General features: G+C 48.0%; 1 protein-coding gene across 1 annotated transcript in view; it reads left to right on the forward strand.

Moving 5' to 3' along the window:
• Positions 1–16112, forward strand: part of LOC132384107 (neurexin-1-like) — a 1241271-nt gene that overhangs the window by 457809 nt on the left and 767350 nt on the right. The window contains exons 9-10 of the mRNA XM_059955449.1: positions 9041–9202; positions 10184–10622. Coding sequence (XP_059811432.1) covers positions 9041–9202; positions 10184–10622 — 601 coding nt within the window. The remainder of the gene's footprint in view (positions 1–9040; positions 9203–10183; positions 10623–16112) is intronic.

Raw genomic sequence — 16112 nt, forward strand, 5'->3', positions numbered from 1 at the left:
TTACAGAGATGGGGAGGAGTGTAGAGACGACAGGCTTACAGAGGCAGAGATGGGTGTTGGAGGGTGTTACAGAGACAGGAAGGAATTTAGGGGTCAGAAGGGGTTACTGAGACATAGAGGGGTGTAGGGACTGGAGAGGGGTTATAGAGACAGGGAGGTGTGTGAGGACTGGATGTGTTAAAGAGACAGGGAGGGGTGTAGTAGATATATACAGACACATGCAGACATATCCCCACACAGGCGCACACACACACACACACACACACACACACACACACACACACACACATAGACACACACACACATATCCACACACAGGCATAGACACACACACACACATATCCCCACACAGGCACACACACACACACACACATATCCACACACAGGCATAGACACACACACATACACACACACACATATCCCCACACAGGCATAGACACACATATACACACACGCGCGTGCACACACACACACACATATCACCACACAGGCATAGACAAGCACGCACACAGATACATACACACACACAGATACAGAAACCCTTACAAACATACATACACCCACTGACACACAGACGTGCGCATCCAGCTGCTGTTGCTACTAAAATATTATATCGTCAGACAAATAGTCAGCTGTTCTGTATTGCCAAGTCCGCTGCCACAACCCTGCAATATGATTTAATTTAACGTAGACACATTGATTGTAATTGTGTTACTCCAGGGCCCAACGGGTGATGGGTGGGAAACGTCTGTTTCAACAAGACACTGTTAAATAATCTCTGTAAAATCAGAACCCTTTTGCATAATTGTGGTTATTAGTCACTTGCAGTTCAATGGTGTCGAGGGACCACATTTCTCTCTTCATCTTCGCGCACTCGGAGATCAGATCGAGTTGATAATCTGAAGTGCCAGTGCGAGCCTGGTCTTTAACAGGGGACGCGGTAATACACAGCACCGCAAAGCAGAGTCTGCAGTATTCCCAGGGAATCAGGGCTGTGACTTCTAAATGTTTTAATCCTCTGGGGAGTTTGTGCCTTGAAACCTGTGACTCACCCCCGAACAGGGTTTCAACCGATGCTGCCCGACCTGCTGAGTTCATCCAGCTTTTGTACGTGTAGGGTTTCTGATTATTCGCCAACCCATCCTAACTGTAAAGGAGCGGAAAGTCGCTGGTTTGTTTCAGAGCTCCCAGAGAGGGATGTGGAATTGGACAGGCGTCCTCGCAGAATCTCTCCTGGAAGTCCCAGTTCGGGGAGTCAGGAGATTTGTGGGATCCAGCGTTCCTGGAAGTATCCATATAGTCTTCCTCAGCAACCAACCTCACACAACAGCCACTCCAAGGGGTTTCTCGTGGCTGTTGTGTGGGGTTGCTGGAAAAGTCAGGGGTGTCGGAGCTAGAAGCGTTACAGAGACGAGGAGGGCCCACTCCCTGAAGCTGAAAGTACCCCTGCACCAGTCACAGAGCAAGGAGTGGGTCCCTGTGTCTGCAGGTCTTGAACACTGCACTCATCACGTCCGTGCGTGTGTGGGGTGGGGGGGAAGAGCTTGCCTCCACGTTCTCCCCCCCCCACACACACATTCCCTGTCCCACCTCCTACCCGTGATAATGAGAGTCAGTCTCCTGTACATGCAGTAGGTGACCAAAGAACGGCCGCTGACACCGCGACTGCAGCGTCGGTGAGAGAGGGAACCCGTCCTTGCAATCTCCTCTTTACAAATGAAACCGTGACACTATCTGTTTTGTGTTGGTTTATTTTTTGCCACTGCATGGGGCTCTGCATGCTTCTGGATGAGCGAGCATTGACTTGTGAAGCCATTCCCTGCATGGGCTAACAGCCATTGGTGGGTTACCTTGGAATGCTTTCCTTAACCTCTCCCCCTTACAACTAATACTATTAACAGAAATGTGTAAGAACAAATGCCATTTTTGTGTCTGACAATTACATAATTTAATTTTATTTTGAGCCTCTTGCCACTAATATTCTCCTGTGAGTGTAAGAAATCAGAACCAGTGGATCGGGCGGGCGTGTGTTTACAATTCCCCGAGCTTGCTGTTCAAGAGCAAACTGTCCCCAATACAGTTCCCCTAAACCCAAGGGCGACGAGCCGGTGCTGGAACCACTTTGTGGGACAGACAGCCAAGAGAAGAGAAACATTCTTGTCCTGAACATTAACTCTGTTTCTCTCTCCGCAGATGCTGCCCGATTTGCGGGGTGTTTCCAGCATTGTCGGTTTTCATTTCCGATCTGCTGCATTCGTACAATCTCTGCAACGTGTATTATGTAGTATCACTTCCTCAGACAAGGTCCAGAAATTCAGAAAGAAAATATCTGTGGAGAGGAATAAACGGTCAACGTTTCAGCCTGAGACTGTAACACTGACACACCCCACACTCCTCGCTGTAACACTGATATTAATTTGAACCCTCCCCCTTCTCTCTAATTCCATTCCCCATTCTGGCTGCCTCCTTGAGCACTTCTATTCTCCTCACCTGGCATCACCTCCCTCTGGTGCCCCTCTTCCTTCCCTTTCACCCATGGTCCATTCTCCCTTCCTATCAGATTTCTTATTCTTCACCTTTTCCACCAATCACCTTCCTGTGTCTCACTTCATTCCCCCCCCCCCCCTGTCCCACATCCACCCACCTTCCCCCTCACCTGGTCTCACCTATCACCTCCCAGTGTCTCACTTCATTCCCCACCTCCCCCCTCACCTGGTCTCACCTATCACCTCCCAGTGTCTCACTTCATCCCCTCTCCCCCACTCACCCACCTTCACCCTCACCTGGCCTCACCTATTCTGGTTCATTTCCTGTTCCTCTCTATTCCTGGTGAGTGTTCCCAGCCCAAAATGTTGGCTGTTTATTCCCCTCCATAGATGCTGCCTGACCTGCTGAGTTCCTCCGGCATTTTTGTGTGTGTTGCTCTGGATTTCCAGCATCTGCAGAGTAACTAGTGTTTATGATGAAACACATGGACGTGGTTCCTGGAACTTGTCTTCATCAAAGACTTATTTTGTCTTTTAGGTGATGGGCTGCCAGTTGTAATTTGTGAGAAGGTGATGAAAGGAGCCTTGCCAAGCTGCGAAGAATCAGATATGGTGAAGGGAGAGAACTAGTTAGATCAGTGTCAGAGGAAGTTGTTTCTTAACTGGAAGGTGCCGGATACTGTCATGAAGATGAAAAAGTGACTATTTTACAAGTTGTTGTTCAGACAGGGTGGTGACACAAATCTGCTCACTGTAAGGCACTAGCAGCTGGTTCTCCTGTGTGCTGGGCCAGCTGAGTCCGTTCAAAGTTGACGGCTCCCGATGAGGCTAGGTGGCAGAAAATGAAGGAATAAAGGCATGGACTGTTGTCCTAATGGGGAGAAAATTCAGAAATCAGAACATCAAAGGAATTGGGAGTCCTCACACGAGATCTCCTAAAGGTTGATTTGCACGTCGAGTTGGTGGCGAGGAAGGCAAATGCAATGTTAGCATTAAATTTCCAGAGAACTAGAATATAAAAAAACAAGGATGTAATGCTGAGGCTTTATAAGGCATTGGTCAAACCGCACTTGCATCATTGTGAGTAGTTTTAGGCCCCTTGTCCAAGAAAGGATATACTGACATTGGAGAGGGTCCAGTGGAGGTTCACAAGAATGGTTCTGGGAATGAAAGGGTTAATGTATGATGAGCATTTGATGGCTCTGGGCCTGTACTCCATGGAGTTTGGAAGAATGAGGAGGGATCTCATTGAAAGCCATCTGATATTGAAAGTCTTCGATAGAGACGATGTTTCCTATCATAGGTGAGTCTTGGACCAGGGGACACAGCCTCAGAATAGAGGGAGGTCCATTTAGAATGGAGATGAGGAATTTCCTTAGCCAGAGGGTGGTGTGTCTGTGGAATTCATTGCCACAAGTGGCTGTGGTGGCCAAGTCATTGGGTGGAGGTTGATAGATTCTTGATTGGTCAGGGTTTCAATGGTTCTGGGGAGAAGGCAGGAAAATGGGGATGAGAGGGATAGTAAATCAGACATAATGGCATGGCAGAGCAGACCTGATGGGCTGAATGGCCTAATTCTGCTCCTATATGTTATGGTCTCATGGGTGACCTAGCATCCTGGGAGGGTGTGAGATTTAACTCCAAATCTGGGGAGGGGTGGCTTTAGATGTACACGGATGATGGACATGGTGGAAGATGTTGGATTATCAAACTCCTGTTGAGAGGACAGGGAAGTTCTCCAATGTACCCAGCCTCTTGAGTTCACTTCAGCATCGCAACATTCCCTGGAATTATTCCCCCTGGTTCTTCAGCCGAGGCATTTCTGGAATCTGGATTCCATCTTCAAAATTTCATGAATCAGGATTTAATTGGAATTCCCAGAAAATGCTTCAAAGAGTTGTGTGGAGGAGAGACCCATAGCCCTCCAATATGTTCCTATCAGGGCATCATTTTGAGGAGCAGGTAGGGAGGGTTGATGGATTATAGAACGTAAAACATTACAGCACTGTACGCAATATTGTGCCAACCTCAATCTACTCTAATCCTTCCCTCATAGTTCCCTCTCCATTTTTCCATCATCTACATGCCTATCTAAAAGTTTCTTAAATGTCCCTAAGGTATCTGCTTTTCACACCCACCACTCCCTGTGTAAAAAAAGCCTACCTCTAACATCCCCCCTATACTTTCCTCCAATCTCCTTAAAATCATGTCCCCTTGTATTAGCCATTTCCACCTTGGGAAAAGTCTCTGGCTGTCCACTCAATCTATGCCTCTTATCATCTTGTACACCGCTATCAAGTTGCCTCTCATCCTCCTTCACTCTAAAGAGAAAAGGCCGAGCTCACACTTCTGGGACATCCTGTAATGGGAAGCCAGGAACCCCAGCTGAGGAGACTGTAGATCCAACTCCACCTGGTTCCACATCTGGAGCACCAGGCTCAGGGAGCATTGAGGTTTTGGAGCAGACTCGATGGTCCAAATGGCCTAATTCTGCTCCTGTGTCTTATGGTTCAGTTCCACAGTGCGAGCAGAGACTGGGAGCTCTCCTATGTTGGTGCTCCTAACGTCTCAGACATGGGGCCTGAACGCAAACCTTTTCCACCCTCCCGCACACATGGCAGCGGTTAGTGCTGCTTCCTCACTGCCAGAGAGACGGGGGAGGGGGCTCAATTCCAACTTATGGTGCTGTCTGTACGGTGTTTGCATGTTCCCCTTGTGACCATGTGGGTGTTCCTCTTACCTGCCACATCTCAACCATGTGTGATATTGGTGGGTAAATTGTGCCCCTCCCAGTGTGTGGGTGAGGAGTACAATCTGGGGAAGGTGATGGGAACAATGGGACATATGAATCAGCGGTCAGCACAGACTGGATGGGCCGAAGAGCCTAATTTCCGTGCTGTAGGACTTGATGATAAGGTTTCCAGTCAGGTCACTCAGAGGAGATGGCTCACGTTTCCCATGGGGAATTTGCCATAGCTTAGAAAACTGTTAGCTCCAATGCACAAATTCCACATCTCATCCGTAGAGTTCCACAGAACAGCTCCTGGAATGCTTTCCAGTTTGGAGATTGCCATGGCTCTGGTCCTGACCTTGGCAGCTAACCCCAGAACTGGAAATTTGTCTGCTTCCAAGCTCTGCAAAGTGACTGGACCGGAACTTCACAGGAACTGTGGGATTTTCCTGCAAGCACGAAACATAGTCCCAATTCCCACCATGTCCCTTTCAGAGGGAAGGTGCTAACGTCCAACAGGTACACTGGAGATCTTGACCTGTTCCAGTGAGAGGGATGGGGTGATATATACAGAGCATAATATTTGTGGAAAGGAGGAAGCTATCAAAGTTCAAAAAGTTCGAAGTATATTTATCATCAAAGCACCATATACAACCCTGAGATTCATTTTCTTGCAGGCATTCACAACAAACAGAAATAAATACAATAGAATCAATGAAAAACCACACCTAACAATTCAGACAAAAACCAATGTGCAGATGAGAAAAAACAGCAGAAGAAAATAAATGAGAGACTCATTCAGAAATTTAGGAGGCATAGGATCCAGGGAAACTTTGCTCTGTAGTTTCTGCATTGCCTTGCTGACAAAAGGCAGGTGAGTTGGTTGTAGGTAGTGTGTATTCTGTCAAGAGGCAGGTGACCAGTAATGTTCTGCTCTTTGAGAATTTTAAAAGTGACTTGGATGAGGAAGTTTGCAGATGACTTGAAGGTTGGTGGAGCTGTGGATAGTGTTACAGGTTGTCATAGGTTACAATGGGACATTGACAGGATGTAGAGCCAGGCTGAGAAGTGGCAGATGGAGTTCAATCCAGAGAAGTGTGAAGTGATTTACTTTGAAGGTAGAATGCAGGGCTATTGGCAGGACTCAGCAGTGTGGAGGCACAGAGGGATCTTCAACCCCTCAACATTGCAGCTCAAGTTGATATAGTGGTTGAGAAGGTGTTTGGTGTTTTGGCCTTCGTTAGTCGGGGGATTGAGTTCAAGAGCCGTGAGGTAACGTTGTAGATCCATAAAACCTGATTAGACCACACTTGGAGTATTGTGTTCAGTTCTGGTCACTTCATTACAGTAAGGATGAGGAAGCTTTAGAGAGGGTGCAGAGGAGATTTACCAGATGAGAGATGGCTTGATGGAGCTGTACAGCTGATAGGAGGCATAGATTGAGCAGACAGCCAGAGACTTTTTCCCAGGGGGGAAATAGGTAATGTGAGGGGGCATAATTTTTAGGTGATTGGAGGAAGTATAGGGGGTTGTCAGAGGTAGGTTTTTTTACACAGAGAGTGGTAGGTGTGTGGAACGTCCTGCCAAATGTGGTAGTAGAGATAGATACAGTAGGGACATTTAAGAGACTCTTAGACAGGCCCATGGGTGATGATAAAAATGTTGAACTAGGTGGGAGGGAAGGGTTAAATTAATCTTCGAGTAGGCTCAAAGTTCGACACAACGTTGTGAGCCAAACGCTGTGCTGTGGGTTTTCTGTTTCTATGATATATGTTCTATGTTTCATGGACCTTGGTGGAAACTGGGTTCCATGTAGGATTGCTTTTGATCTGCAGTGGGCTCGGTAAACATTGATATAGAACAGCTGAATCTGAGACATTGGAGAGTTTGTGGATGGGGCTAATCGAGTAGCCCATGCATACTGAACACAAGAAGATGAAGGAGGCTAATCAGCCCCTCAAGCCTGGCCTATCTCCCCATTCAGTGTGACCATGGGTGATCTCAGCTCTTCTCCCATGTGCCTGTTCTCCAGCGCTCTCAATTTCCTGGGTATTGACTGGAGTCCTGATGATGACGGATGGAATTGGGATCTTGAGGAAGGAGGTTTGCTTGTTTTGGACTTGTTGAATCAGTGCTTCACTCACAGAACTCAGTGCATGAGGCGATGTGCACTGGGCATGTTCAACGAGAGTGAATTTTCTTTCTACCTCATTGTCGAGTGTTGAAAGGCCTTGACAGAGTGGATTTGGAGAGGATGTTTTCTATAGTGGGGGAGTCTAGTACCAGAGAAGACAGATAGAGTGGATGTGGAGAGGATGTTTCCTATGGTGAGGGAGTCTAGGACCAGAGGATACAGCCTCAGAATAGAAGAACGTCCCTCTAACCAGAGATGAATTTCTTTAGCCAGAGGGAATTTGTTGTCACTGATGGCTGTGGAGGTCAATCATTGGGTATATTTAAAGCAAAGGTTGGTAGGTTCTTGATAATTTAGGACATCAAGGGTTAAGGCGAGAAGACAGGAGAATGGGGTTGAGGGGGATAGTAAATCAGCCATGATGGAATGGTGGAGCAGACTTGATGGACTGAATGGCCTAATTCTGCTCCTATGTCTTATGGTGTCTGGTCTACGGTGTGAGTGGTGGTGTCGAGCCTTCTGGGAGTTTTGATGTCAGGCTGTGTTCACTACATTTGGCAGACATGGCAGGCGGCCAGTGAGGAGAATATATCCACACTGCCTGTTACCCTACGACACTGGTTCTGATTTATCCCTTTGCAGACCCTCGGGGAGGCACTCACACAAATGGCGGCTGGGAGGAATAAACCCGTCAAACCCAATGCCAGCAGGCGGCAGTCATAAAGGCACAGGCTCTGATGGCTTGAAGTAGGAGAAACAGTGAAGGTGGCAGGATCACAGGGGACCCGTTTCAATTAGGTGCTGCTAAATGGTGTGACAGGGGCAATTACTTCCTGAGCAAGTGTGTTTACGCCTGGGGGGAGGGGTGTAAATGGCTGCTGTATGTTGTTCCAAGTGTAGGCAAGTACTGGAGGCTGTCAGAGAGAGGTTACAAAAGTGTGTGAGAGGGAAGAGGTTCCTGGGGTGTGGGGTGTAGATGGATATGTAGAGAGGTAAGGTGAGTTTGTGATCATCGGTGGGGTGGCAGACATGGTGTGGGGGTGGAAGGAGAGAGAGATAGGGAGGGAAAAAGAGGGGGAGAGAGACAGAGGGAGAGAAAGAGAGAGATATGGGGAGAAAGCAACAGAGAGGGAGAGAGAAAGAGAGAGGGAAATGGACAGAAAGAGACAGAGACGAAGAGAGACGGAGAAATAGAGAGGGAGAGGGAAAGAGAGGTAGAGGCAGAGAGAGTCGAGAAGAAATCAGGAGTTCATCGTTTAGCATGTGAGAGGTCAGTTCGGGAGTCTGATAGCAGTGGGATAGAATCTGTCCTTGATCCTGGTGGCACGCACTTCCTGGCTTTTGTATCGTCTGGTCGACAGGAGGGGCAGAGGATGAGAAGAGAGAGTGAGCGGGTTGAAGGGCGAAGAGAGAATGTTCAGGGTGGGAGGGTGTCCTTGGTTTTGCTGGTGGCTCACCCCGGGACGGGGGTCTTTGCTAGTCAGTGGAAATGAGAAACCTTCAATCCATCAGATCCCATGGTGCAATCTCAGCTGTGGTTAAACAGACATGAAAATGGGTAGCACCCCACCCAGTCCCCTTAGGGTACCAGTCGCTGTCATTGGGCCTGTTGGTAACAGATTCTATCCCATCTTTTGCCTCCCCCCACCCCCTCGCTTCCCTGACAACCTCCGAATGTTTTTGGGGCAGGTGACAATTTCAGTGGACGGTATCCTGACCACCACAGGGTACACTCAGGAAGACTACACCATGCTGGGCTCCGATGACTTCTTCTACATCGGGGGCAGTCCAAGCACGGCCGATCTCCCCGGATCTCCAGTCAGCAACAACTTCATGGGGTGTCTGAAGGACGTGAGTACAGTCAGAGGGCTCAGGAACGGAGTGTGGGTATTATGTCACCCTCCCCCACCACGTCACCTTGACCACAATGCACCATGGCTATACTGGGAATTATGCCATCTGCCTGCACATTGTCCATATCCCGTCATTCCCTGCATATTCCAGTGTCTGTTAAACATTGAAAGGTACAGCTCAGAAACAGGTTCTTCGGCCCATCTAGTCCATGCTGAGCCGTTGAAACTGCCTACCCCCATCGACCTGCACCAAGACCATAGCCCTCCGTACCCTTACCATCCATGCACCTATCCAAACTTCTCTTAAACGTTGAAATTGAGTTTGCTGGCACCACGTGTTGGCCACTCATTCCACACTCTCACCACCCTCTGAGTGTTTTTTAAACTTTTTAAAAAGTTTTTAAAAACTTTTTTTAGTTTTTTAAAGTTTTTAACTTTTCACCTTTCCCCCTTAACCCATGACCTCGTTGAAGTCCCACACAACCTTAGTGGGAAAAGGCTGTTTGCGTTTACCCTATCTATACCCCTCAGAATTTTGTATCTCTATCAAATCTCTTCTCAGTCTTCTACATTCCAAGGACTATAGTCCCAACCTATTCAATCTTTCCTTATAAGTCAGGTCTTTCAGACCCAGCAATATCCCTGTAAATTTTCTCTGTAGCCTTGGATTCCCCATCAATCATTATTGGTGACTTTTATCTATAAAAGTGCATCCATCCATCACTAAGGACCTCATTAAACTCACTCTTCTGCCTACACATGGTCCAACTCCCTCTATTCTATGAATATTCATGTGTCTGTCTAACAGACTCTTAAAAACACCTCTGTCATATCTGTCTCCACCACCACCCCCAGCAGGACATTTACACACCCACCACTCTCTGTGTAGAACAAAAACTATTACTCATATATCAGTTGGTGTCCCAGGGGGAAGGATGGGTGGGGGAAGGGTGTTGCTAACCACTTCTGTTTTCAACAGGTTGTCTACAAAAACAACGACTTCAAACTGGAGCTCTCGCGCCTTGCCAAGGAAGGTGATTCCAAGATGAAGGTGCATGGTGACCTGATGTTCAAGTGCGAGAATGTGGCAGCCTTGGACCCAGTCACCTTCGAGGCCCCCGAGGCTTTCATCTCCCTGCCCAAGTGGAACACCAAGAAGACAGGATCCATCTCCTTCGACTTCTGCACCACGGAGCCCAACGGGCTGCTACTGTTCAGTCACGGCAAGCCGCAGGTGCTGAAGGAAGGCCGGACCGAGCGGCCGCAGAAGGTGGACTTCTTCGCCATGGAGCTGCTGGATGGCTTTCTATTCCTGCTGCTCGACATGGGCTCGGGGGCCATCAAACTCCGTGCCACCAACAAGAAGGTCAACGATGGAGAATGGTGCCATGTGGATTTCCAGCGGGATGGCCGCTCGGGTGAGAGGAGGGGTGTCATCCTGTTCCTGGGGGGGGTGGGGGAGGTCACGGATTGAGGGAGAGGTGGGAGATGGTGGTCACCTGCTGAAGGGTCATCCTTAACTCAGTAATGCACAAAGTTGCCAATGAATGGAGAGCCCCACCATCTTGTCCATGTTCCAGCGATCCTCCGATCCGAGGTCCTCCTCATTCATGGTCTGGAGCCCATCCTATCCATGGTCGGAGCTCATCTCATCCATTTCTAGGGCCTCCCCTTATCTATGGTCCAGCTCAGCCATCCATAAACCAGGGTCTTCCAAATCCATGATTCACAGTCTCCCTTATCAATGGTCTTGGGCCGCTCAATCCATGATCTTCCTCATTCATGTTACAAGGTTCTCCTCATCCCAGAGGCCATGCCAACCCTGGTCCAGAGCCCATACCATCTATGGTCCAGAGCACATTCCATCCCTGGTCCAGAACCCATTCCATCCCTGGTGTAGAGTCTATCCCATCCCTGGTCCAGAGCCCATTCCATCCCTGGTCCAGAGCCCATTCCATCCCTGGTCCAGAGTCCATCCCATCCCTGGTCCAGAGCCCATTCCATCCCTGGTCTAGAACCCATTCCATCCCTGGTCCAGAGCCCATTCCATCCCTGGTGTAGAGTCTATCCCATCAATTGTCCAAGGTCCATCCCATCCATGGTCCGGAAGCCATCCCATCCTTGGTCCAGAGCCCAATCCATCCCTGGTCCAGAGTCCATCCCATCCCTGGTCCAGAGCCCAATCCATCCCTGGTCCAGAGTCTATCCCATCCACCGTCCAGAGTCCATCCCATCCCTGGTCCAGAGACTATCCCTATCCCATCCATGGTCCAGAGGCCATCTCATCCATGGTCCAGAACCCATTCCATCCCTGGTCCAGAGTCCATCCCATCAATTGTCCAAGGTCCATCCCATCCACGGTCTGGAAGCTATCCCATCCCTGGTTCAGAGTCTATCCTATCTACCGTCCAGAGTCCATCCCATCCATGGTCCAGAGCCCATTCCATCCCTGGTCCAGAGTCTATCCCATCAATTGTCCAAGGTCCATCCCATCCATGATCCTGAGCCCATCCCATCCCTGGTCCAGAGCCCATCCCCATTCCATCTCTAGTCCAGAGGCCATCCCATCCCTAGTCCAGAGTCTATCCCTATCCCATCCATGGTCCAGAGCCCATCCCATCCATGGTCCAAAATCCATTCCATGCATTGTCGCAGAGCCATAGGACACTGGAGCACAGAAACAAGCTCTTTGGCCCATCTCATCTGTGCTGAATCATTAATCTGCTTAGTTCCATCAACTCACGCAGACCACAGCCCTTCATACCCCTCCCGTCATGTACCTATCTAAACTTCTCTTAAATGTTGAATTCAAACACATATCCACGACTTCCACTGGCAGCTTGTACCACAATTTCAGCACTCTCCCAGTGAAGAGGTTCCCCCTTATGTTCCCTTAAATATCCACCCTTTACCCTTAACCCATGACCTCTGGTGGTAGTTTCATCCAACCTAAGTGGAGAAAGCCTCCTATCTATACCCCTTATAATTTTATATAACTCTATCAATTCTCCCCTCAGTCTCTTATGCTCAAGGGAATAAAGTCCTAAATTATTCAAGCTTTCTTGACCAGCAGCAGGTTGTTCCTCACTCTTGAACTCAGGCCCTGCTGCTTTGATATGCTCTCGGACCCAGGACCTGCCCCCTTAATTTGGCCCTTACCCCTCCATTCCAATCTGGCCCTATGCTTAGATCAGTCAAATCTCTTGAAAACCAAGGTTCCCTAAACATGCTATCTTTCCCTTTCATTCTGACAGGAACACTGGTCGTTTCACTACAGGAGGATGTGAAAGCCATAGAAAGAGTGCAGAGGAGATTTACAAGGATGTTACTTGGATTGGGGAGCATGCCTTATGAGAATAGGTTGAGTGAACTTGGTCTTTTCTCCTTGGAGCGAAGGAGGATGAGAGGTGACCTGATAGAGGTGTATAAGATGATGAGAGGCGTTGATGATGTGGATAGTCAGAGGCTTTTTCCCTGTGCTGAAATGGTTGCCAAAAGAGGACACAGGTTTAAGGTGCTGGGGAGTAGGTACAGAGGAGATGTCGGGGTAAGTTTTTACTCAGAGTGTAGTGAGTGCGTGGAATGGGCTGCCGGAAATGGTGGTGAAGGCAGATACGATAGGGTTTTTTAAGAGGCTTTTAGATAGGTACATGGAGCTTAGTAAAATAGAGGGCTATAGGTAAGCCTAGTAATTTCTAAGGTTCAGCATAACTTTGTGGGCCGAAGGGCCTATATTGTGTTTTCTATGTTTCTAACATACAAACTCTGTACTCACAAAATTTCACTTTTGAAAGCTTACCACTTACCAAGTACACCTTTCCCAGAAATAGAGTTGACATGGATAGGCTTTTTCCATTGAGAGTAGGGGAGATTCAAACAAGAGGACATGAGTTGAGAGTTAAGGGTCAAAGTTTAGGGGTAACACAAGGGGGAACTTCTTTACTCAGAGAGTGGTAGCTGTGTGGAACAAGCTTCCAGTAGAAATGGTAGAGGCAGGTTCAATTTTTCATTTAAAAAAAATTGGATAGGTATATGGACAGGAAAGGAATGGAGGATTATGGGCTGAATGCAGGTAGGTGGGACTAGGTGAGAGTAAGCGTTCGGCACGGACTAGAAGGGCCGAGATGGCCTGTTTCCATGCTGTAATCGTTGTATAGTTATATGGTTAAAACAACTTGTCCCCATCCACTCTTGCCAGATCCTTGCTGATACTATCAAAATTGGCCTTTTTCCAGTTTAGAATCCCAACCTGAGGACCAGACCTATCCTTTTCCATAAATTCCTTGAAATTAATGGTATTGTGACCTCTAGATGCAAAGTGTTCCCCTGGACAATCTTCTGTCACCTGTCCCGTCTTACAGATACAGTGTCTCCTGTTTGGGAATGGGTCAGGGCAGGACGTCTATGTACTGATCAAGAAAACTTCCCTGAACACATTTGACAAACTCTACCCCATCAAGTCCTTTTAGAGTATGGGAGTCGCAGTCAATACGTGAAAAATTAAAAACACTTACTATCACAACCTTATATTTCATGCAACAGTTTATGATCTCACTATAAATTTGCTCCTCTAAATCCCACAGGCTGTTTGGTGATAATATAACCCCATTAACATGGCCATACCTTTCTTATTCCTCAGTTCTACCCATAAAGCCTCATTAGGCTATTACGTCTGTCCTGATGAAGCACAACTGTGACATTTTCCCTGACCAGTAATGTCAACCCTCCTCCTGCTCTATTGTGTCTAAAACAACAGAGCCCTGGAACATCGAGCTGCCGGACCTGCCCCTCCACAACCAAGTCTCACTAATGGCTGCAATATCATAATTCCAGGTGTTGATCCGTAGCCTGAGGTCATCCACCTTTCCTACAATACTCCTTACATCGAAGTATACACAGCTCAGATCAGAAGTCAACCTTTTGATTCCTAACTTTGCTCCAGGGCATAATTTTTATCAAAAAGAAAACAATTTGGAAAAATTGGCTATTTTAGTGCAAAGTGCTCTAAGTAATCACAGTGTTGCTGTACTGAGGTGGTGATTATGGTTGTGTTCAAGAACCAAGTGTTTGAAGGGAAGTAGCTGTTGGTATGGGACTTCAGGTTTCTATACCCCCTTGCCCAATGGGAGCTGTGAGAAGATGGCAACGCCTGAACGGGGGGGATCTTTGTTGAATGGTTACTGTGGGACTTCAGGTTTCTATACCTCCTGACTAGTGGGAACGTTGAGCAGATGGCTGGGCTCGGGTGGTGGGGATCTACATTGCCTTTTTGAGGCAGTCCCTTCTGTAGACATGATCGATGGTGGGGAGGGATGTGTCTGTAATATATTGGAAAGAGTCCACTACCCTCTGAAGCTTCTTGCGTTCCTATACATTGGGATTGCTGTTCCAGATCGAGATGCAACCAGACCAGACATACAACAGAACTTCTGTCAAAGTTTGTTAGAGAGTTTGGAGTTGAAAAAAGGAGAGGTGTTGGTGTGTCTTATTTCTGATAGAATCTGTGTGCTGGGCATTACCCCCCACCACCAAACTGTTTCCTTCTTCAGGCAGCCCCTCCTGTAGATAGGGAGAGATGTGCCTGTGATGTATTGGGTTGAGTCCGCTACTCACTGCAGTTTATGTTACTGTGCATTCAAATTACCAACGACCGGTCCAAGTGTCTTTTAAATGTTGTTAAAGTACCTGCCTCAGCCACATCCTCTGGCAACTCGTTCCATATACAGACAACCACTGGGTGAAGAAGTTGCCTTTTGAGTCCCTATTCAATCTCTCATCTCTCCTGTCTGGTTCCTAATTACTCAACCCTGGGGAAAAGACTGTGGGCATTCACCCTATCTGTGTCCCTCATGGTTCTTTTCACCTCTATAAGGTCACCCCTCAATCTCCTACACCCTATTTGTGTCCCTTGTGGTTCTATTCACCTCTATAAGGTCACCCCTCAGTCTCCTACACCCTATTTGTGTCCCTCATAGTTCTATTCACCTCTATAAGATCACCCCTTAGTCTCTTACACCCTATTTATGTCCCTCATGGTTCTATTCACCTCTATAAGGTCACCCCTTAGCCTCTTACAATCCAAGGAATAAAGTTCCAACGGGGCAAAAGTTTAGGGGTAACACGAGGGGGAATTTCTTTACTCAGAGAGTGGAAGCTGTGTGGAATGAGCTTCCAGTAGAAGTGGTAGAGGCAGGTTCGGCATTGTCATTAAGTAAAATTGTATAGGTATATGGACAGGAAATGAATGGAGGGTTATGGGCTGAGTGCAGGCCAGTGGGACTAGGTCAGTGTAAGCGTCGGCATGGACTAGAGGGATCGAGATGGCCTGTTTCCGTGCTGTAATTTTTATATGATTATATGGTTATATCTCCCTACATTTCAGGTCTCTGAGTCCTGTCAACATTCTCGTGTATCTCCTCTGCACCCTTTTCTTCAAGCTTTTTCAGGTCTAGTGGGAGGGTTAAATTGGTGATATGTGTTTCTATTGTGGACTGAGAGTGGGAAGGGGGCAGGGAGAGGGAAGGGAGTGGGAAGCATCAGAGAGACATTCTGTTCTGAGCAGTAAACCAACTATTTGGAATCGAATGACCTTGCCTGGTGGCTCAGGGCTGTGTATTCTCTGCCACCTGCCTAACACCCCTCCCTTTCAAACCTTCTCTGCCACCTGTCTAACACCCCTCCCTGGCACACCTTCTCTGCCACTTGCCTAACACCCCTTCCCAGCACGCCTTCTCTGCCACCTGTCCAACACCCCTCCCTGGCACACCTTCTCTGCCACTTGCCTAACACCCCTTCCCAGCACGCCTTCTCTGCCACCTGTCTAACACCCCTTCCCAGCACACCTTCTCTGCCACCTGTTCAACACCCCTCCCTTTCACACCTTCTCTGCCACCTGTCTAACACCCCTC

This window comes from Hypanus sabinus, chromosome 31 (genome assembly GCF_030144855.1).
Source record: "Hypanus sabinus isolate sHypSab1 chromosome 31, sHypSab1.hap1, whole genome shotgun sequence".
In the NCBI taxonomy this organism is placed as follows: Eukaryota; Metazoa; Chordata; class Chondrichthyes; order Myliobatiformes; family Dasyatidae; genus Hypanus; species Hypanus sabinus.